We start from the raw sequence: 22,325 nt of genomic DNA, 5'->3' as shown, positions 1-22,325 counted from the left end.
GTAGGAGTACTCTCTCCTGCTAGTCCCCCCGCAAACTCCCAAATCTCCACTGGTTTATTCTTGTAAACAGCGCCTTTATCTTCCCACCTCTCTACCACAGAGACCAAAGAGGGATTTTCCTAACATCCAAATATCTATTCACCAGCCCTGTTCCTTCTCCTCCTAAAAATCTGTTTCCCTTCACAGATGTCAGTGGCCTGCCTAGATGAGCTCTAACAACCAACTCTGAGGTACCCTTCACCTCCCAAAACCCCAGGGGCTGTTTTGTTGTTGTTTAAAACAGACAAACTATGATCCCCTCCTGATTAGTTTTTGTTAAGTCTGATATATCTGTATTCCTTGAGGAAATAGGACTTGGACACCAGGAAGAACGAAACTGAAGCATGCAGAAGTTCATGTGAGAAGTCAATTTGTCATCAATAACTTATCAAGAAAATTTTTTGAAAACAATAGGTAACTGTGTCTGAGTTCAATTAATTATAATACAGAAACAAGAGATGACAAACACCCTTTCCTCAAAGCCATTTATCCTCAACCTTCAGAAATGACCAGACTTTAGCTCCAGTGAATCCATTTGCCACACCACATAACGGGGTGCCTGCCCAAGCTAACAGTGCCCTATAACAGAGAACTACAGAAACACATGGGCCTGAGGCACATACAATGAGAGAATCAGACTAAAGCTCCAGTCCTCTGCTGTACCCCTGCTCACTTTATCTACTTCGGTGCCCACAATACCCCTTCTTCCTCTAGAGTGAAATGTGCATATATGCATGTGTCTATGAATATATACATACACACATATATATACACACACACATATATACAAATGTGCAATACAAAGACATAAACAAGGAATTTTTCTCCTAATAACTATTTAATCCAACTGAGACTTGTTGTGGGGGGAAGAAACAAATTCTTGCCCCCAAATCCTCCTTCCAACTTGAGAACTAACTACTGGACCAGAAGAGTACTGCTCAAGGAAAACATTTAACAAGCACTTGCTCAACTGTTATGCAGCAAATGTTGACAACTAAGGAAGCTATCTGGATACTTCAGGTTTCCCAACTCTTCAGAGAACTGGCAATAGGAAATTTGCAGGAAAATTAATTTTTAATACCAGGATTATTCCTTCTCTCTGTTGGAGATATTGGTTAAATGTTCATCACTCTGCCCTGCCCACCCAACTGCCCAGTCCTGTCCAGCCAGAATAACCCATCTGGAAACTACCCAAGAAGCAATAATCACTTGGAGGCCAGCAAGGAATTGCCCTACATAACCTCTCAACTTTCAGGTCTACCAATCTCTAGCAAGTCCCTCCTAATTATGTGCTAACATAGTTTTACTTCCTCTTTTATTTCAAATTATAATGAACAAAAGAATAAGAAAAAAAGACATTCATGAATAGGAAAACAATCTGTTTATCTATGCATGGAACTCAAAGGGTAGGCCATTTAGTACAAATGTAAAGGCCTCAAGTCTCTTAAGGGCCCAAGATTTGAAATGGCAACTTTTTTCTATTCTCTTTGATAATGAGGGAAAGCTGAATCATCTCTCCCTTGGCTCCTAGTAAGGCTCCAGTTTCCTGAGTCTGTAAGCCTTCCAGCTGTAAAGGAATGAACACCTGAGAAGTCTGGGTTATGTAGTCCTCTGCCTTGGGAACTATATCAAACTGTGTTTGGCTCCATAATCATGTGAGCCAATTCCTTATAATAAATCTCTACACACAAACACACACACAAACACACACACACACACACAAACCCCTTACTGGTTCTGTTTCTCTGGAGAACCCTAATACACTACCTAAATTAACCTGGAAGTCTGAGATGCCTCCTATTCTAGGAAGAAACACTACAGATTCATTAAGTAGGAGGGGTCTCAGAAACAGCAAACAGATTTATGCACTCTGTCTAAAAGAACAAAAAAAGTGAAGAAAATTTCAGATAACTTAGATTGATGCTATTTGTTCTTCCGTATATTGAAAAGTTAAATCCCAGTCCAGCACTTTGTTTGCATCCTTTTGTAAAGCTACTCAGATTCTTTCTAGTTCTCTAGTGTTAAGTAAAAATACACCTGCCTGTTCTGGCAACTCCAGACACTAACAAGCAGACAAAAACTTCCAGGCTGGCATCATTTTTCTGAGACAGCTAATATTGTTCCACTTGAAAACTACAATGTGCTCCAACTTCAGCCTAGCCCTTCTCCATCTAAGTAATGGCCATTAAATATTCACAATATACCTCCCATGTCCCCTCAGGCTTATCACCCCTCATCATTCAAAACCAGTGTGTATTTCTGGGCTGCATTTCAATAGCCATAGTAAATAGTTCACATTCTCCAAAGAAACGATCTCTACAGAGGATAACATAAGGCATATGAGAAAACATCTTTTATTCTCTCTGGGCCCAACCTGAATCATACCTTATGGTCACAACTTTTAGAGGCAGGATAGTAAATTAAACTCTCCGACTTTCTCTCTTCCCTCTCCTACTCCTCTGTCCTCTACTGAATTACAAAGATATCTCTAACCCCATCCCTCACCCCCAAAACCAGTGTACGACAGTCAACAAAAACCAAGGAAAGACTCCTAGCCAAGAGAGACTCACCAAAGAGCAGCCTTCTTGTTCTGATCATTCCAAACTATGAAGGGCTGATATGACCATACCATTGTTGCCCCTCTGTCACCCTTTTTGGTGCACCAACAGTGGTTACATGTCCCCATCATTTATTTTTGAGACTTTGAAGTTCCAACAACATTCTTAATCTTCTTCATTTATTCAACTTTAAACACTTAAATGCGCCAAAGAGCATGTGCATGTGCATGGGACACTGTTAGGCTGAAAAAAGAAGGCCTACCTCTCCTAGGCCAAGTTGTTTGGCCATGATCACAATAATCAGTAAGACTCCAAGTACAGCCAGAACCAAGCAAACAGAAAGGTTTCAGAGATGATAAATGGGCTTAAAAAATTAAAATGGGACAACATAAAATCTCAATTCCTGAAGACCAGTGAATTACAAAAAACAATGACTTAGCTGTAGAAGCAGTGATAAAGTAATTCTATTTCTGTGAGGGAAATTATTTTAAGGTCCCCAGAATAAACAATGAGTTGGGGATCACTAAAACATCTTGGAACCAAAGATTTCAAACATCTGTCTTTCTGTACCTGTATGCTGCCCAACTCATTCCCAAAAAGGAACCAGAATCAGATTCCTCCCAACATAAGACTCCTAAGACATGTCAGGTTGGTTTCTGCAGAAGCTGAGTCTTGTGAAGTAGTCTTTAAAAATAAAAATGAGAAAACCAAAGAGTACAATGATAAGCCACTTTCTCCTTCCCACTGTAATTTTTCTTTGATTTGCTCTCTGAAAATTTAAGAAAAAAAAGAATCATTAGTGTCTCAGATTCTTGAATTAATCTGATCTCACTTCGTGGCTAATGTGGCCAAAAGTAGATGCTTTTGTACAATTAAAACAGAAGGACTTTATATCAGCAGGACTTTAGGGCTCTGGTTCCACTGTATTTAGTGTAAAGTACACTAATGACAGGGTGGAGGTTGGAGAAAGAGGTGGAAACATCCATCACAAGGTAACATGACAGATAGCAGGACCCTAGCTAGACTTTAAGGAACTGATTCTATTCTGGCAGGGGAAACGCACATAATTAAGTTTCGCACTTACAAAATTATCGCTCTGAATTCAAGAATGAGAGGCATTTGGTTGTAGATACCATCCCATCTGTAGATACTAACTTTAAATTTAGAGAAGAAAAACACTCAATGAATTAATATTATGGGTTGGGGTTTCTTAGGTGATTCCTAAATTCACCTATGATTTTTTTGTTTTGATACAATTAACAGCTGTGATAAGAGGTCTACCATAGCCCTGGCTCAGAGGTGGTCTTTAGTTTCAGAAAGTCCATCGGTCATGTAGCTGGCTGTCACTGCTAAATCTGTTGCTTGCAGAGGACCCAGAGGTCTGGGTTTGCTGAGTAGAGTCCTCACCATTTAAGCTCTTCCTACACACAGGACATGCGTCGTGCTGAAACAGAAAGATATCAGTCCACGTGAATAGCCTGACACGAAAGCTGGAAGAACTAAACACTTAAGAAACCCTGAGAGTTAGCAGGTAGAAAAACCAAAAGGGCATGAATTCTCACAGAATGCACGCTGGGCTCCACGTGTAACACCAGGACATCTCCCAAACAGAATTTCAACAGAACTGACAGAGAATTCTAGGCAGCAACTTAACAATAGCTAACACATATCACCAAGCAGAACTAACTAGAAACAGTGACCTGAGATGGTCTAGAGCAGGGATCAGCAAACTTTTCCTGTAAAGGAAAAGGTAGTAAATACTTTAGTCGTTGCAGGCCACACCACCTATGTTGCAACTACTCAACTCTGCTGATGTAGCACAAAAGTAGCCATAGACAATTTGTAAACAAATGGGCATGGCTGTGTTGCAATAAAGCTGCATTTACAGAAATAGGTGGCAGGCCACAGGGACCTGCAGGCTGTAGTCTGCTAACCCCTGGTCAGAGAAGTTCCAAACAGATTAATAATCTAAAACACAGAATGGTGCTACTAGGAGTTAGCCAGGGACTAAAATCTGATCTGCTTGGCTCTCTATTAACTGTTTGGTTTTTGTGTTTGTTTTTTAAAAATCTTTTATTGGAGTATAGTTGTTTTACAATGTTATGTTAGTTTCTACCGTACAGCAAAGTGAATCAGCTACACGTATACATATATCTCCTTTTTTGGATTTCCTTCACGTTTAGGTCACCGCAGAGCACCGAGGAGAGTTCCCTGTGCTATACAGTAGGTTCTCATTAGTTATCTATTTTATACATAGTATCAATAGTGTATATATGTCAATCCCAATCTACCAATTCATCCCACCCCTCCCTTTCCCCCTTGGTATCCTTACATTTGTTCTCTGCGTCTGTGCCTCTATTTTTGCTTTGTAAATAAGATCGTCTATACCAATTTTTTCAGATTCCACATATGTGTGTTAATACACGATATTTGTTTTTCTCTTTCTGACTTACTTCACTCTGTGTGACAGACTCTAGGTCCATCCACGTTTCTATAAATGACCCAATTTCGTTCCTTTTTATTGCTGAGTAATATTCCATTGTATATATGTACCAATTAACTGTTAACTACACCCTTACTGTGAACCATCCCCCCAAGAAGATATGACTGGCACAGTTGCCCCATCACAGATGAGAGCTGTCTGTACTTACCAGTTCTAACCACGGCACAATACAACTGCTGTGAAAGAAGTGGTTGCAGGGTAACTGCCGGACTTCCTCCTCAACTGTGTAATCCTCTTTGCATACTGGACACTCTAAACCCTTATCTGTTGGAGGAGGAAACACCTTTTAAAATAAACAAGCAAAAAGAAGGAAGAAAGAAACTAGCCCAATGTCTTTAACAGCCAAAGGAATACACAAAGTAAAGACAAAGTGCACCCAAGGTGGAAGCAGAGAGGAAGCATGAATTTTATTTCAAACTGGGGACAGAGGTGGTAGTAGACAGGGTTATGAGAAGGAGGACTGATTAATGGGCCTGTTCCAATAAGGCCCAGACAGGAACTATATAAGGCCTACTTTTCAATGTAAAGAGTTGGAAGAACTGGGGCTTAGATTATCTTTTAAGTAAAACAGGAAAAACATCTTCCCAAGTGTGTGAAAGCCTTCTGGCAGTTTCTACTTAGGAAACAGTGGCAATCTGTCCACCACAACCAAAGGACTCATCTCGGCAATTTTGGCAGTTCCCATTCAGTGTCTCAAGCCACTTTTACCCTACTACTTTCTACATCGCACATCCTATTTCATCATGGTTACCCTAAAGCCTCTTTTACAAGTTGTTCATTAAAAGCTGTACCAAGAGATAGTGCTACAGAACTGCAAGCCCCAAGGGTAGCTCAGGCTCCAAGTCCAGAGACAGGAAGCCCTCTTCTCAGAGAAAATGGCTACAAACTGAATGGGGGATACCAGGCAGCAAATTCCAAGTTTCCCAAGTTTGGCTAGTAATACCAGCTAGTCTATCTCTCCAGTAGCTGGGCTATGTATGTTACATGCTCCACAGTACTCAAGGCATTTGGAGTAAAATACCACTTAACAGATTCACTCCTTCCTCTCTATTCCCACCACCTGAGCCCTAATTTTAGCTTCTACTTCCCATGCCTACTCTACTGTAACAGCCTCCCAGGTAGCATCCCCGACTCCAGGCCTTCCAGATATATCCTATATTTTGCTACCAGCTACTTTTCCCTAATATCAGCTTCATAGCAATTCCCAGCTCATCTTCACTTGGATTCTCAGCTGGCACCTCAAAATCAACAAATTCAGAATTAAAAACATCACATCACCTCCTTATCCAAACCAGGGCCGGCTCACAATTCCCCCATCCCTGATGTCAGCACCACCTCTGTGGTTATAGAGTTGCAAAATCTTAGAATCATCTTTCACCCTTTCCCCTCCTTTATCTCATTATGCAATCAGTGATGAAAGCCTTTCTTCAAAATGATCTGAGTCTACCCTTTCCTTTCTGTTAGCATTGCCACCGCCACCTGAACCCCATCAGGATGCTGCAACAGCCCCTTAAATCTCTGTTTCTGCTTCCTCTCTCTTTCAATCTATTTTTTTTTAAATGATTGCTTTTTAAATTTATTTATTTATCTACTTTTGGCTGTGTTGGGTCTTCGTTGCTGCACGTGGGCTTTCTCTAGTTGCATTGAGTGGGGGCTACTCTTTGCTGCGATTCATGGGCTTCTCATTGTGGTGGCTTCTACTGTTGCGGAGCATGGGCTCTAGGCACAGGCTTCAGTAGTTGCAGCATGCGGGCTCAGTAGTTGTGGCTCACGGGCTCTAGAGTGCAGGCTCAGTAGTTGTGGCTCACGGGCTCTAGAGTGCAGGCTCAGTAGTTGTGGCACACGGGCTTAGTTGTTCCACAGCATGTGGGATCTTCCCAGGCCAGGGCTCGAACCTGTGTCCCCTGCACTGGCAGGTGGATTCTTAACCGCTGCGCCACCAGGGAAGTCCCTTCCCATCTATTTTAGACACTACCCTCCAAACTAATCTTCCCTAATGACCACTTAAATTCCCTCATTCTTCCATTTGGGGACATACAAAACTTACCTACTACCTAAACTATCCAGCCCTAACTACTCTGCCAGTTTCAGGGTCCTCTACAACAAGGCCCCACCCTTCCTATCCAGTCATACCTCCCACTACTCCCCAAATCAGATTCTATTTCAGGTCTAATGAGGTTACACTCCTTATACCTGATCCAGACACCATGTCCATGCTGACATTCTTCATTGGTTCATACTTTTCCATATATAGAATAATCTCTCTAAGATGGCCCATCCTGTCTTTAAAATCTTCTGACTCTAAACTGGAATTTATGGGGAAAGAAACTCCCAGTCCAGAATAATGTCCCTTATCACTAAGTTCTTTTAGTGCTTATAGATAAAATAATGTCTATGTCTAATGTACCTGAGTATAGGGTAGATGTGAAACAAATGCCTAGCCTCCCATTTTTTCTCTTCCTTTTCTCCCAAAGTCAGTATCATCTGCTCAACCACTTTTTATACTATTGTCTAATCATTTGGTAAGTTTTGCTTCCCCTAGTAAGTTCTTTAAGAAATCAAGTCTTCTATACCTTTGTACCTCTTTATTTCCTGCATGGCATCTAGAAAACCAACATGGTAATTGCTCAGGAATTACCTGTTGACTAACCCTAATGAAGGAGTAGGTACCTTCCATATCTGGCACCCAGGTATAAATTTTAGGGGTGCTACAGCTCCACTTGAAGATCTTTAGTATAGGAAATGGCTCAGATTCTGAACAGAGATAATAAGATGACAAAATACGTATGAAAATGAACCTACCAACTTGTTCCTGAGTTACTGTCACTGTTGGAAGAGATGTGATCTTTTCCTTGTCAGCTGGGGGAGGCCCTGTGTTTTCCAGTTGTCCTAAAAGCTACAAAAAAAGAAAAAAGAAGAAGAAGAAGTGGTAGACATCTAACTATCCCTAGGGAGGGAGCTGTTCCAGCTGAGAACAGTGCAGATATTAAAAATGTTAGTTGCTCTTACTTCTGCAAGGCTATGAGAGGCTTGGGTTTGCCCTTTCCTGCTGCCAGAACACTCATAATTGCTTTACAATTTCAGAGTGACATTAGTATAAGCCCACAGACAGATCCATCATTGCAGGGCCCACCTCTGGGCATAAAGCAACTTCGGAGACAGCAAAAGGGCTGTGATGTCATGAATAAAACTACAGCTTAACAAAATGTAATACTTAACCAGTTCAAAAACTTCATTTTGCTGAAAGGAAAAAAAAGGGTCAGAGTATGGAAAATAGCACAAGGTAAGCCAAGAAATAGGTAAATTACTGCCTACAAGAAGACCTGGATATAAACAACATGCTTTCTAGTCTCAGCAATCCACAAGGGAAATGAAAAACCAATTAAATTAAAATAAACATAAACAAGTGGAAGCAATTATACATGGCATGGGAATACCTTTTTCTCTGCTTCCTTCCCCTACTTTGTTCCATCTAGCAGAAATCCCTGCTTCAACATATAGGCAGACCCTTCTTTTTTGTGAAGTACCTGTTAATAGGATCCTCACAGGACTGAACAAGAGGACAAAAATATACAATATTGTTTGTTATAGAAGACTTTTCTTCCTTTGGAGTTGAAGCTATCTTCTAGAAAGTCCCTAGGATCAAGAAAGTACATGGATGCTAAACCCATAAACCATCTATCCCTTTAGTAAAATGGAAACCCACAAGCTCAAACTATTAGGGAAAGCAGAGTGACTGCCGTTTCAGAAAGTAGCAGAAGGAAAGCAGGAAGCCTGTGGAACCATGAGACACACTGAACAGACACCCTCAAAAGGCAGCTCCTCACCTGAGTTACAATGGCATCAAGCCCTGTCTGACCCCAGGCATAGTCCCCAGGGTTGGAGTGCAGCATCCCGCTCCTATACATGAGATGAGACACAGAGCATTAGATGGAGTGACCAGGCTCCGCCTTACACCACAGAAAGATTGGCAGAGGAATCCTGTTCTCTCTCAGAGCTGGAAAGTCACCAGTTCTCTAGAATCAAGTGGCAAAGAATTTCTCAATAATTTCAAGGTCAAACAGATTATCCAGAGGCAGTCTCTCATTCTCTAGGAATTTTTGCTTAACTGTATACAACATAAAATGTGAAGCTACCTAAAATACCACATGACAAACCAGAGCAAAAAGAGTGACTCATTGCCTATTGGTTAAGAAAAGTTTGTCTTCTCTATGCCCATTTAACTTAAACATAGATGGAGCTGCTTTTTAAGGAGAGTTTTCCCTTCGTGATCAGCAAGAATCGACAGCAGACTTCCCTCATTCTAAGACTTGGCCTGTGGTCCTGGACAATGAGGAGCTTTCACGTAGAGAAGCAGCCACAGCAGTGTCTCTGAATCACAACTTAGAGGAATCACAAAAGGGACTTGGCAGCACCTCTTTCTGGAGCTGTTGGTGTACTAGCCTGGATGACAGATATCCAGACTCTTTGGCTGGAACACATTTAAAGAAACTAAAGGCTGGAAAATAGGGTAACTGTGTGGAAGGACTGAGGTCCCTTTGAGCAAAGAAGCCTTCTGGGGCAGAGTCAGAAATGGCAAATAACTGTCCAGACAAGAGGAAATTCCATCTTTAACCCGTACCGTACGTGTCACTCTGATACTCTTATTTCTTCTGAAAAACCTTCTTACTTTAAAAAAAAAGGAAGTTAAGCAGTATCTTTTCAATTTCAGAAATTCTTAAGGAATAAAATCTTCCCATATGATCTAGAGAAACACACAAATCAGATACCAAGCCTGATAGGGACCATTTCATTCCCCACCTCAACACAACTCTCACACCTGAATATGAATGGAATCAGACACACCCAGTACCCAGACATCCTGTGGGCCCAGGATAGCCCTCATGAGCCTGAATTATAAAGAATAAGTTCTGATTAAGTTTGGGCTCAGCAGACAATGGCAGTCTTTAACAGCCTGCCAATTACACCTATATACTCACCTATGCAGCTCTTTCTTTCTCACTATGGCACAGATACTACCATACCTAAAATGATGCTACTGCAGGAGAGTAAGACAGAAGGCAATTAATTACTTACCAAGAAAATGGGGATCCAGGAATGAATCCTGCAATGATCTGTTGTAGTACTCTGTTGAAGGAAAAAAATTAGATAAGACAACAGGCTAATGAAAGTACTCTATAGATATCCATGGCTGACTAATCACCAACTCCTTCCCCAAAACACAATGGCTTTTCACTGACTATTATACAATAGAGAGCACCAGAAATCAGTCCACTACATGGTAGAGTGCTACTTTGCTATTATGGCTGTCTTCCTGAACTCTGCTACTTTATGTATTAATAGATTTTTATGAATTAAGCTGGAAAGGAATCTGATTGTATGGTTAGTTTTCAAACTATGATTCTTGGATCCTTGGCAGCAAAATGAGAAGCTGAAAGGGATGCTAAGCCAGGGAGATTCTGGACCCACCTCCCTACAACAAGGGTAGTTCCATTTTTGTGTGTTATGCACATTGTGCAAGATACTATTTAAAGGGTCCTTTTGTAAAAGTTCAACAATAGCTAACTATACTATGTGTTTGTTTTAAAATATGTTCACAAGTTATTTTATACTCCCCCTTTGGGTGTAGGTTGGACTTAATGACTTACTTTTTTTTCTGAGGTACAACTGACATATAACATTATATATATATATATATTTTTTGCGACATGCGGGCCTCTCACTGTTGTGGCCTCTCCCGTTGTGGAGCACAGGCTCCGGACGCGCAGGCTAAGCAGCCATGGCTCACGGGCCTAGCTGCTCCGCGGCATGTGGGATCTTCCCAGACTGGGGCACGAACCCGTGTCCCCTACATCGGCAGGCGGACTCTCAACCATACTGCGCCACCAGGGAAGCCCTACATGTTTTTTTTTTTCAGGTGTACAACACAATGATTTGACATTTGTATATAATGCAAAGGATCACCACAATAAGACTAATTAACATTCATTACCATACATAGTTCTAAAATTTTACTTTCTTGTGATGAGAACTTTTAAGATCTACTCTCTTAGCAACTTTCAAATATGCAATACAGTATTAAAATGATAATACTGTAATTAACTATAGTATCTTATTGTGGGTTTGATTTGCATTTCCCTGATGATACAGTCACCGTGTTATACATTATATCCCCATTATTTATTTTATAACTGAAAATTTGTCCCTTTTGACCCCTTTCACCCATTTCACCCATACCCCAACCCCTGCCTCTGGCAACTCACCAATCTATTCTCTATATCTGTGAACTCAGTTACTGAATTCTTTTTTTAGATTCCACATATTAGATCATACAGTATTTGTCTTTCTCTTTGTCTCATCTATTTCACTTAGCATAATGCCCTCAAGGTCCATCCACGTTGTTGCAAATGGCAAGATTTCATTCTTTTTCATGGCTGAATAACATTCCACTATATATATGTACCACAATTTCTTCATCCATTCATCCATCAGTGGACCCTTAGGTTGTTTCCATGTCTTGGCTATGGTAAACAATGCTGCAATGAACAGGGGGATGCATATATCTTTTCAAATTTGTGTTTTTGTTTTCTTCAGATGAACACCCAGAAGTGGAATTGCTGGATCATAAGGTAGTTCTATTTTTAATTTCTTGAGAAACCTCCATATTGTTTTCCATAGTGGCTACACCAATTTACATTCCTACCAACAGTGTACAAGGGTTCATTCCCTTTTCTCCACATCCTCATCAACACTTGTTATTTCTTACCTTTTTGATAACAGCCATTCTAACAGGTATGAGGTGACATCTCATTGTGGTTTTGATTTATATTTCTCTGATGATAGTGATGTTGAGCATTTTTTCATGTGCCTGTTGGCCAACTGTAGGTCTTCTTTGGAAAAATGTCTATTGAAGTCCTCTGCACATTTTAAAACTGGGTTGTTTGTTTTTGTTGTTGTTGAGTTGCATGAGTTCTTTGTATATTTTGGATATTAACTGCTTGTTGGATACATCATTTGCAAATATCTCCTCCCATTCAGTAGGTTTCCTTTTCATTTTGTTGATTTCCTTCGCCATGCAGAAGCTTTTTATAGTTTGATGTAGTCCCACTTGCTCATTTTTACTTTTGTTGCCTCTGCTTTTGGAGTCATCCAAAAAAATCATGACCAAGACTGATGTCTTAGAGTTTACTGCCTGTTTTCTTCTAGGGATTTTATGGTTTCAGGTCTTATGTTCAAGTCTTTAACCCATTCTGAGTTAATTTTTGTGTATAGTGTAAGACAGTGGTCCAGTTTCATTCTTTTACCTGTGGCTGTCCAGTTTTTCCAACACCGTTTATTAAAGAGACTGTCCTTTCTCACTGTATATTCTTGGCTCCTTTGTCATAAATTAATCGACCATATATGCAAAGGTTTATTTCTGGACCCTCTATTCTATTCCATTGATTTAGGTGTCTGTTTTTATGCCAGTACCATACTGTGACTTACTTCTTAACAATAGAATATGGTGGGATAACTGACTTCCAAGGCTAGTTCATAAAAGGCACTGTGGCTTCCTCCTTGCAGCCTCTCTTGGATTACTTTCTCTGGGACAGTGCCATATCAAGCAGTCCTGTGCAAAGGCCCACATGATAAAGAACTGAGGCCTCCTGACAAGAGCGAGAACAAACTTGCCAGACTTTGAGTAACTCCCAGTTGATTCTTCAGATAACTACAGCAATGGCCAATGTCTTGACTGTAAGCTCATGAGACCCTGGGCGACCCTGGGCCAGAACCACCCAGCTAAGCTGCTCCCAGATTCCTGGCCCAGTGAACCTATGAGATAATAAATATCTGTTGTTTAAGCCTCTAAGCTCTGGGATAATTTGTTATACAGCAATAGATAACTAATACAGATTTTGATACCTAGAAGTGAGTACTGCTGTAACAAAAACCTAAAATGTGGGAGTAGCTTTGGAACTCAGCAGAGGGCAGAGTTGGAAGGACTTTGAGGAGAGTGTGAGTAAAAGTTTGAAGAGCCTTTAAGAAATTGTAGAAGCATGATGGCTTTTGAGGAAGTTATGGGTGAGTACTTAAGGGAAAGTGAGAAAAATGTTTTTGGAAATGGGAGGGAAAGGGATCCTTGTTATGTATGTAGTGGGAAAAGCTGTTGCCTGATATAACATGGAAAGTGGAAGCTGTGGCTCATGAATGGGGTGATAATGTAGCTAACAAGATTTCCAGACAGGGGTGTTGAAGGATCCTTCTGACTTCTTCTTGCTGTATTAAAATGCAAGAGAAGAGGAATAAATTAAAGGAAGAATAGTTAAAAAGGAGTTAAGACTAGATAATTCTGAAAATTTCTGGCCTCTCCAGATGGCAAATGATACTAAAATTAAGAAATAGCTTTAAAAAAAAAGAAAGAAATGGTTTCTGAGCAAAGATCAAATCATGGGCATTGCCAAGAAAATGGTTAAAGAGGAAGCCAAGAGTGTGGCTATAAAAATTCTTTGTTAAGATCTCAGAAAGAGGAGCTTCCCTGGTGGCTCAGTCGTTGAGAATCCGCCTGCCAATGCAGGGGACACGGGTTCGATCCCTGGTCCGGGAAGATCCCACATGCTGCGGAGCAACTAAGCCCGTGTGCCACAACCACTGAGCCTGTGCTCTAGAGACCGCAAGCCACAACTACTGAGCCTGCATGCCACGACTACTGAAGCCCGTGTGCCTAGAGCCTGTGCTCCAAAACAAGAGAAGCCACCACACTGAGAAGCCTGCACATGGCAACAAAGAGTAGCCCCCACTTGCCGCAACTAGAGAAAGCCCGTGCGCAGCAATGAAGACCCAATTCAGCCAAAAATAAATAAATTTTTAAAAAAAGACCTCAGAAAGTTCACATAGTGCCTAGAGAGCTATTCAATTAAACAACTGAGCTTCTAAGAAGCTTAAGTGTGTTGTATTAGTTTCCTAGGGCTGCCTTAACAAATTCCCACAAACTGGGTAGCTTAAAACAAGAGGAATTTATTCTCTCACAGTTTTGGAAGTCAGAAATCTGAAACTGAGATGCTATTAGGGTTAGTTCCTTCTGGAGTCTCTACGAGAGAATCTATTCCATGCCTCTCTCCCAGCTTCTGGTGGTTTCCAGCAATCCTTGCTGTTTCTTAGCTTGGAGACACATTATTCCAATCTCTGCCTCGGTCGTCATACGACTTTCTTCTCTGTGTCTTCTGTGTCCAAATTTCTCTCTTCTTATAAAAACACCATTGGATTAGGGCCCACTCTAACCCGATATGATCTCCCCTTATTTTGATTACATGTATAAAGATCTTATTTCCAAATACGGTCACATTCACAGGTACTGGAAGTTATGACTTGAACATTTCTTTGGGGGTGGGGGTATATAATTCTATCCCACTACAAGTATTGTCCTTCAGCAATCCCAAAAGAAGCCCATGGTAAAAAAGAGATTATATAAAAAGATTTGTGGGTATAACTTTTGTTAATGGCATGAATCTCACTAATAGTAAAAAGAAACACTGCCAGCTTAAACTGAAAGGTACAGAGGCAGTACAAAATGAAAAGAGAGCCTTTGGGCCCTCAAAATTCTACTGGCAAGAAGCAGGCTAAGAAAACTATGAAGTTGCAAATCTGGACTACTTTTTATGGAAAAGAATGACTCATAGGGTAGAATCAAGAGCCAGGAAGGAGGAAACAAGAGCTACAGAGAAGCATTCCTGGGTAGAAGTAGAACTAAGTCCTAATCAAGGAAGGTCCAACACTTATCCAGACAAACATTAAAATTGCTACGAATCAGTGACTTCTTTGTGCCTTTCATCTTCTCCCTTTTTAAACAGGAAGCTCTATACCTGTTTATTATACGCCTGTCCCATCACTATATGTTGGGTATATATGAGGGGTAGAAAACTTGCCTCTTTGGTTTATAGATCAAAAGGAATTATGTCTGAGGAACTACATGCAAAGAGCCTCATCCACACTTGGACTTAAGTAAATGACAACCACCTGAATTCCAAGTTGATGCTGTACAGGGACAAGACTTTTGGTGGGTCTTGGGAGGAGGTGAATGTATTTTGCACATGGGAGAAATGTAAGTAATTTCTGGCCAAACGTTAAACTGTGGTAGTTTTCAAATATGTCCACAAATTCTTTAATAATCCTCCCCTTTAAGAGACAGAGCTTAATCCTCCTCCCCTTGAATGTGGACTGGACTCAGTGACTCACTTCTTATAGATAAAGTATGGCTGGAAGGACAGTGTTTGGCTTCCAAGATCAGGATATAAAAAGGCTTTACGGTTTTTCCCTTCTTCCTTTCTCTCTCTTGGATCACTTACTCTAGGGGAAGCCAGCTGCCAAGTCATGAAGACACCGAAGAAGTCCTATGGAGAAGTCCACACAGTGAGGAACTGAGGCGTCCTGCCAACAGCAATGTTAGTTGACCCATCTTGGAAGTGGATCTTCCAGCCCCAGTTTAGGGTTCAGATGACTGCAGCTACAGCAGACATTTTGATTACAACCTCATGAAAACCTTTACTAAAAACACCTAGCTAAGCTGCTCCCAAATTCCTGACCCTCAGAAACTGTGAGATGATAAATGTCTGTTGTTATAAGCTGCTAAATTCTGGGATAACCTGTTTACACAGCAATAAGTAACTAATACACCCTCCCTGCTTGCTAGTACAGACACACCTCAGAGATATCACAGGTTTGGTTCCAGACCACTGCAATAAACAAATTGTTTGGTTTCCCAGTGCATATAAAAGTTATGTTTACACTATACTGTAGTCTACTAAGTGTGCAATAGCATTATGTCTAAAACATTGTACATAACCTTAATTTAAAAATACTTTATTGCTAAAAATGCTAACCATCATCTGAACCTTCAGCAAGTTGTAGTAGTAACATCAAAGATCACTGAGCACAGCTCACCATAACAAATACAATAATGAAAAAGTTTAAAATATTACAAGAATTATGAAAATGTGACACAGAGACATGAAGTGAGCAAATGCAGTTGGAAAAATGGCACCGACAGACTTTCTAGACGCAGGGTTGCCACAAACCTTCAATTTGTAAAAAACGCACTATCTGCTAGGTGCAATAAAGTGAAGTGCAATAAAATGGGGTATGCTGTACAGCTGGCCCTCTGTATCCACCGGTTCTGCGTCTATGAACTTAACCAACCAAGGATTGAAAATATCGGGGGGGGGGGTGGAACTCCAGAAAGTTCCAAAAAGCAGAACTTAAATTTGCCGTGCACCACCAACTATTTATATAGCATTTACACTGTATTTATAACTATTTACATAGCATTGTATTAAGTGTTACAAGTACTCTAAAGATGATTTAAAGTATACAGGAGGATGTACATAGGTTATTTGCAAATACTACACCATTTTATATCAGGGGTGAGAATCCTCAGATTTTGGTATCCACGGAGGGGGGGGGTGTCCTGAAACCAATGCTCCCGATGGATACTGAGGGATGACTACTTAGAAGAACAGTTTATCACATGCTTGAACTAACCAATAAGTAAATGGTAATAATCAAGTTTGAGAGAGAGCCTAGTTCCTTGAAGTTCTAAAGCTGACCCTATACAAATACTTGGAATTGCCAGGGACACCTCAATGGATCAGCCAATGATTTCCCCTCTATCGGCTGCTTACCCTCTGGAAGTGAGATGTTGGTTCCACCTCAGCAGTGACAGAGAGAACTGCTCAGGGTGACCCCAGTAAGTGTATGAGCTGTTGTTAGGAGATTATCTTCACTTGATACATACAGTATTTACACTGAATTTTTTTTTAAACAAAAACTTTTTCTTGTTAAAGTACAAGGTAGCTAAAAGGCGTAGGGGAAGAGGTGTATGTATTTAATTTTAGCGACTCACAGAAGAGAAAAAGCAATCCACAGGGTCTGGAGGGGTATGCTAAGACCAGATAAGAGTATTCACGTAGTCTCCAAAGCTGGAATCTCTCTAGGTTTTCCTCCTAGCTCCCTTCTCAGACTCCTCTACTTATTCCTCCTATCTTCCAAATTTCTAATCAATGAGGGCCCAGAGCTCAATTCTCTGAGCTCTTCTATTTTCTATCTTGACTCTTTTGGCAATTTCATCCAGTTTTATAATTTTAAGTATCATAAAGAGGCAACAGCTTCCAGATTTTATCTCTAGCCAAGACCTCTGCCTACTCAACATCACCACTTGAATGTGTAATAAGCACCTCAACCTTGTTATGTCCAAAACTGAACTCTTAGATCTTCTCCCCCAAACCTGTTCCCCCTAATATTCCGCATTTCAGCTGATGGTGGCTCCATTTTTCTAGTTGCTCAGACCAAAAACCTTTTTGTCATCCTTAACTCTTCTTTCTGCTATACCTCATATCCAATCTGCCAGCAAATCCTATCATGCCCATTATCAAACTTTATCTAGAATCCAACCATTTTTTGCACTAACCCTCATCCAAGCCACTAGTATCTCTAACTTAGATTAATGCAACAGCCTCTTAAATGGTTTCTCTGCTTCTGTCTTTGCCCCTGTGCCTCTTGTACACACACATACCCCTGGCCATTCTATTATCAACACAGCAGTTAGAATGATCATTTTAGGACATAAGTTAGACCATGTCATTCTTCTGCCCTAAACTTCCTACTGGATTTCCACTGCACTCAGAATAAAAGCCTGTATAACAGGCGACCAGTCTCTACATGATCTCATACTCAGCTACCCAGCCCCAGCCCCAACAACTGCTCTGTGACCTCATCTCCTACTATTCCCCTCTCTTACTCTGCTCCACACTAGACTCTCCTTGTTGGCACATTCTTGGCTCATTCCCTCACTTCCTTTATGTCTATTCAAAAACCTTCTCAGCAAGGCCTTTGTTGACTATACTCTTTGAAACATCACTTCTCCCACACTCCCTTCCCTGCCTTTTTTTCCCCATAGCATTTACTACTGCTTAACGCTCTATCGATTTAATTTATTTTGCTTGTCTCTCATCCCCCATTACTACGTAAATTCCACAAGGGCAATCATTTTTTACTGTTTTGTTCACTACTGTATGCCCAACATCCTGAATAGCACCTGGCATAGTAGTACACAAATGTTTATTGAATGACTTAAGAGACCCCAAGATGGGGCCCAATCAGATGGACACTGAAAGACATATACAATCTATTAAGATAAAAAAAGGAGATTATAAAATAGGTATAGTATGATTCCATTTCAATTATATAGATGTAGATATCTCATATATATATGGGAAAAGGTCTACATAATTATGTATCAAGGTATAATAACTGTGGCTATTTCTGGGTAATGTTGTTTTTTTAATCCATGCCAAAAACCAAAACAAACCTATTACTTTTAAATAGCAACAAAAAAAGTTAACAACCGAAATGAAGTCATTTCTCAAAATCTGAGTTGTGATTAGTGGTCAGAAAATGTTAAGTCCCAGAACCTAGGGTTAACTTCAGGAAAACATATTCTTAAGGAAGGAAACCTTAAATGTTAAGAGTACCACACTGATGGGCTTCCCTGGTGGCACAGTAGTTGAGAGTCCACCTGGCAATGCAGGGGACATGGGTTCGTGCCCTGGTCCAGGAAGATCCCACATGCAGCGGAGCGGCTGGGCCCCTGAGCCATGGCCGCTGAGCCTGCGCGTCCGGAGCCTGTGCTCCACAATGGGAGAGGCCACAACAGTGAGAGGCCCGCATACCGCAAAAAAAAAAAAAAAAAAAAAAAGGGTACCACACTGAAATAAAAGATAGGTTTTAATGTAATAAGTGCAAACTAAAAGGTGGTAATCTCTATGAATCCAGGAAAGTATGAATGTATTAGTGTTGATCTAATACAAAGAAAAGGAACAAATGACAAACATAAATACTTTTCCATCCTAAAAATAAAATCATTAAGATGAAATATGAGGACTTCCCTGGTGGTGCAGTGGTTAAGAATCCACCTGCCAATGCAGGGAACACGAGTTCGAGCCCTGGTCCGGGAAGATCCCACATGCCGTGGAGTAACTAAGCCCATGTGCCACAACTACTGAGCTTGAGCTCTAGAGCCCATGAGCCACAACCATTGAGCCCACGTGCCACAACTACTGAAGCCCGCGCACCTAGAGCCCATGCTCCGCAACAAGACAAGCCACCACAATGAGAAGCCTGCGTACCACAACAAAGAGTAGCCCCTGCTCGCCACAACTAAAGAAAGCCTGCGCACAGCAATGAAGACCCAATGCAACCAAAAATAAAATTAATTTTTTAAAAAAAGATGAAATATGAATAATTCATTAGGCTTATCACAATCCAAATGAAATTTCTCCAAAAGATTATGTAATTTCCTTTGCTGACTCTATACACACCAAGTAACCATCTGATTGCTTTTGATTTCTTGATATCTAGGAAATTCAAAGACATTATTAAGCTAATAAGCAGAAATGAGTTTTCCAGTCACTGAAGTAGAATTCCCCGAGTTGTAAATTAATAAATTACTCTTCTGGCACAGGTCAGATAATTATTTAAGGTTAGATAAAATGACCTGATTACACCCAGATAAACTATCATTTGAAAGCTGCAAATTAGAGGACTTTAGGCACACTCAATAAATATTTGCAGAACGGATGAACAATTGAAGACTTACCCTTCCTTATATGAGCAAAAAAGGCTTCACTCATGTCAATGAAAAAGCCAAAGAAAATACATCTCATTTCAGGAGAGCTCCTTAAATTGGTGTGAGAAGCACATTAATAATCCCACAAAGGCTAATCCCTGACATCTGATTTCTTAAATGACAAAGTACTCTGTCTACAGTAAAATGGGTGGAATGATCAGAAGCCTGAGATGTAGCCCATGGAAACCACTAGCTGAGAACCTGACGAGGAGGATAAAAAGTTATACTACTTCTCAGATCAACAGGACAAACTGTTATCAGGAAGAAGCCAAGCCAGAATTTAATCAATTAAAAAAACCTATAAAATACAAAATTGTAAAGTGTTTTCAAAACATTGGGTGACATTATAATGACAACTACTGTAAAGTAATAACAATCATGTGAACAATCTGAGTAGACCTGCTAATCAGGCAGAGTAGTAATATGCCCCAAAGATGTGTTGCGTTCCATTTACACTTACGTGAAAGAAAAGAGAAAATAAACTGAATTTAAAACTTCCCAAGTTCTACTTACTGACACACTGGTATGTGTCCCTTGGAAGAAAAATTTCTGAGAAAGTTAGGAAAATGCTTAATTCTTTTTTTTTTAATTGGGAAGACTATAAGATACTGTTAAATTTTTTTCAATTATTTTGAAACATTCATAATCCCACCAAATACAAATATCATCATTTTTGCCATATCCTGGCTCCAATATTTAACTGGCTTCATACCCTTAGGCAATTTACCTAACCTCTCTGTGCCTCAGTTTCTACTGTAGAATGGAGATATTCACAGTAACTTCTCCAGAGAGTTATAGTGAAGATTAAACAAATACCTGAAAAGCACTCAGACTAGTACCTGTCACAAACTCTTAGCTATTATAACTACTAATTCATATGTTCCATACATACCTCTTAGCAACAAAATTAAAATTAACCATTCATTCAACACAAATATATACAATGTCCACTATAAAACAGACACTACCTAGAAGCTGGGAATACAAAAATGAATGAAATTCCACCCTAGACCATTAACCCTAGAAGTAACTGAAAAGGTTGTAACAGATCTGGTCCCCCAAAAGATTCTAGGTCCAGATGAAATTAAAGGTAACTTTTACCAAACCTTTAAGGAATAGATACTTCCTTATTTAAACTATTCCCAAGCCTAAGAACAAAGCAAGATTTCCCAGTTCATTTTATCAAACTAATACAACCCTGATACCCAAACTTGATAAAGATAACACAAGAAAATTACCAGCTCCCTTATGAATCGATGCAAAAATCCTAAAAAAGATTAGGAAGAAATCAACTCCAATAGTGTATTAAAAGATTAACACTCCTTGACAAAGTAGTTTTTTATTCGAAGCCTGTTGAATTCAAACTGTTGGTTCAACGTGAGAAAATCTATTAGTTAATAAAATGTATTAATTGTTTAAAGGAGAAAAACTATAAGGGTCATTTTCATAGGACTGCAAAGGTCATTTGATAAAATCACTAGTCATCCTCAATTAAAAGCCCATAATAAATTAGGAATAAAATAAACCTTTCTTAATGTGATAGGAACCATATTAGGAACCAAAAGTGAATATGCTTAATAAAGAAACACTAATTCACTCTCATTTAAGTCAGGAAGAAGACAAAGATGGCTACACTTAGACAACTTTGTCCTGATAATATAGTCAATGCAACAGATAAGAAAAAATAATGAGGCATAAACGTAGAGGAAAAATACAATCAATATTTGTATCAATCAACTGATATATCTGCTAATCTAGAAACCTTAGAGAACAAAATGAAAAACTATTAGAGCTAATAAGAGAATTCAATTAAGTAGCACGGGGTTGGGTAACAATCTATCTAATAATCAGTTTAAAATTAAGTGAAACCATAAAACTTTACTGAATAACATAAAAAAAGAACCAAACAAATTGAGATGTGAGTCATGGGCCTAGATGAGAAGTTTCAGTATTATAAAAAGTACGAACAGTCCCCAAATGAACTTCCCCAAATGAACTTCCAATCAGAATCTCAATGGGATGGGAGAGAGGTCAGAGATTGACAAATTTGCATTTAAAATTCATTTGAAAGAGTAAATGTAAGAGAAGCATCCAAAAATTTTTGCAAAGGAACAATAACGAAGTGGACTTTCACTACTAGCTATCAAATCATACTATAAAATTATAGAAAGTAAATCAGTAAGACATAGGCACAGGAGTACACAAATAAAGATCAGACCATAACAGAGAATCCAGATAGAGATGAATATGAAACTGTATATATAACAAAGGTAACATTTCCAATCAGATGGATTATTCAATAAATGAGAGGGGACAGACCCTTAACTCAAAAAATACACAAGAATAATACACTCACCACCAGACGTGTGGGCACAAAACACAAGCCAAGCCAGAGATCCTCCCTGGGAGTTGATAGATGCACATATCCTCTGGGATGAATGCTCTAATGTTCTTATAAACTTGGAACAACAATTAGCTATCTTTCATTTTACACAGGAGAGCAATCTAATAATGATGCCAGCAAAGAGAGAGACAGATGAAGATAACATACTGATTGACCATCTAGATC

At 39.8% G+C, this 22,325-nt stretch overlaps 1 protein-coding gene across 2 annotated transcripts in view; it reads right to left on the bottom strand.

Annotated features, from left to right (window-relative positions):
- Nucleotides 1–2,711: 2,711 nt before the first annotated feature.
- The window catches only part of RNF115 (ring finger protein 115), a 60,318-nt gene continuing 40,704 nt past the window's right edge, over nt 2,712–22,325 (bottom strand). For both annotated transcript variants that reach the window (XM_081224699.1, XM_081224700.1), the window contains 5 exons: nt 10,177–10,227; nt 8,928–9,000; nt 7,903–7,996; nt 5,249–5,364; nt 2,712–4,041 (listed from right to left, as the gene is read on the bottom strand). In XM_081224699.1, coding sequence (XP_081080825.1) covers nt 3,910–4,041; nt 5,249–5,364; nt 7,903–7,996; nt 8,928–9,000; nt 10,177–10,227 — 466 coding nt within the window. In that variant the 3' untranslated portion in view covers nt 2,712–3,909. The remainder of the gene's footprint in view (nt 4,042–5,248; nt 5,365–7,902; nt 7,997–8,927; nt 9,001–10,176; nt 10,228–22,325) is intronic.

The sequence above is a fragment of the Mesoplodon bidens genome (genome assembly GCF_964165515.1).
Source record: "Mesoplodon bidens genome assembly, chromosome: 2".
NCBI classification, from domain to species: Eukaryota; Metazoa; Chordata; class Mammalia; order Artiodactyla; family Ziphiidae; genus Mesoplodon; species Mesoplodon bidens.
Note: the sequence above shows the minus strand (reverse complement) of the source record. Positions and strands in the feature narration are given on the sequence as shown.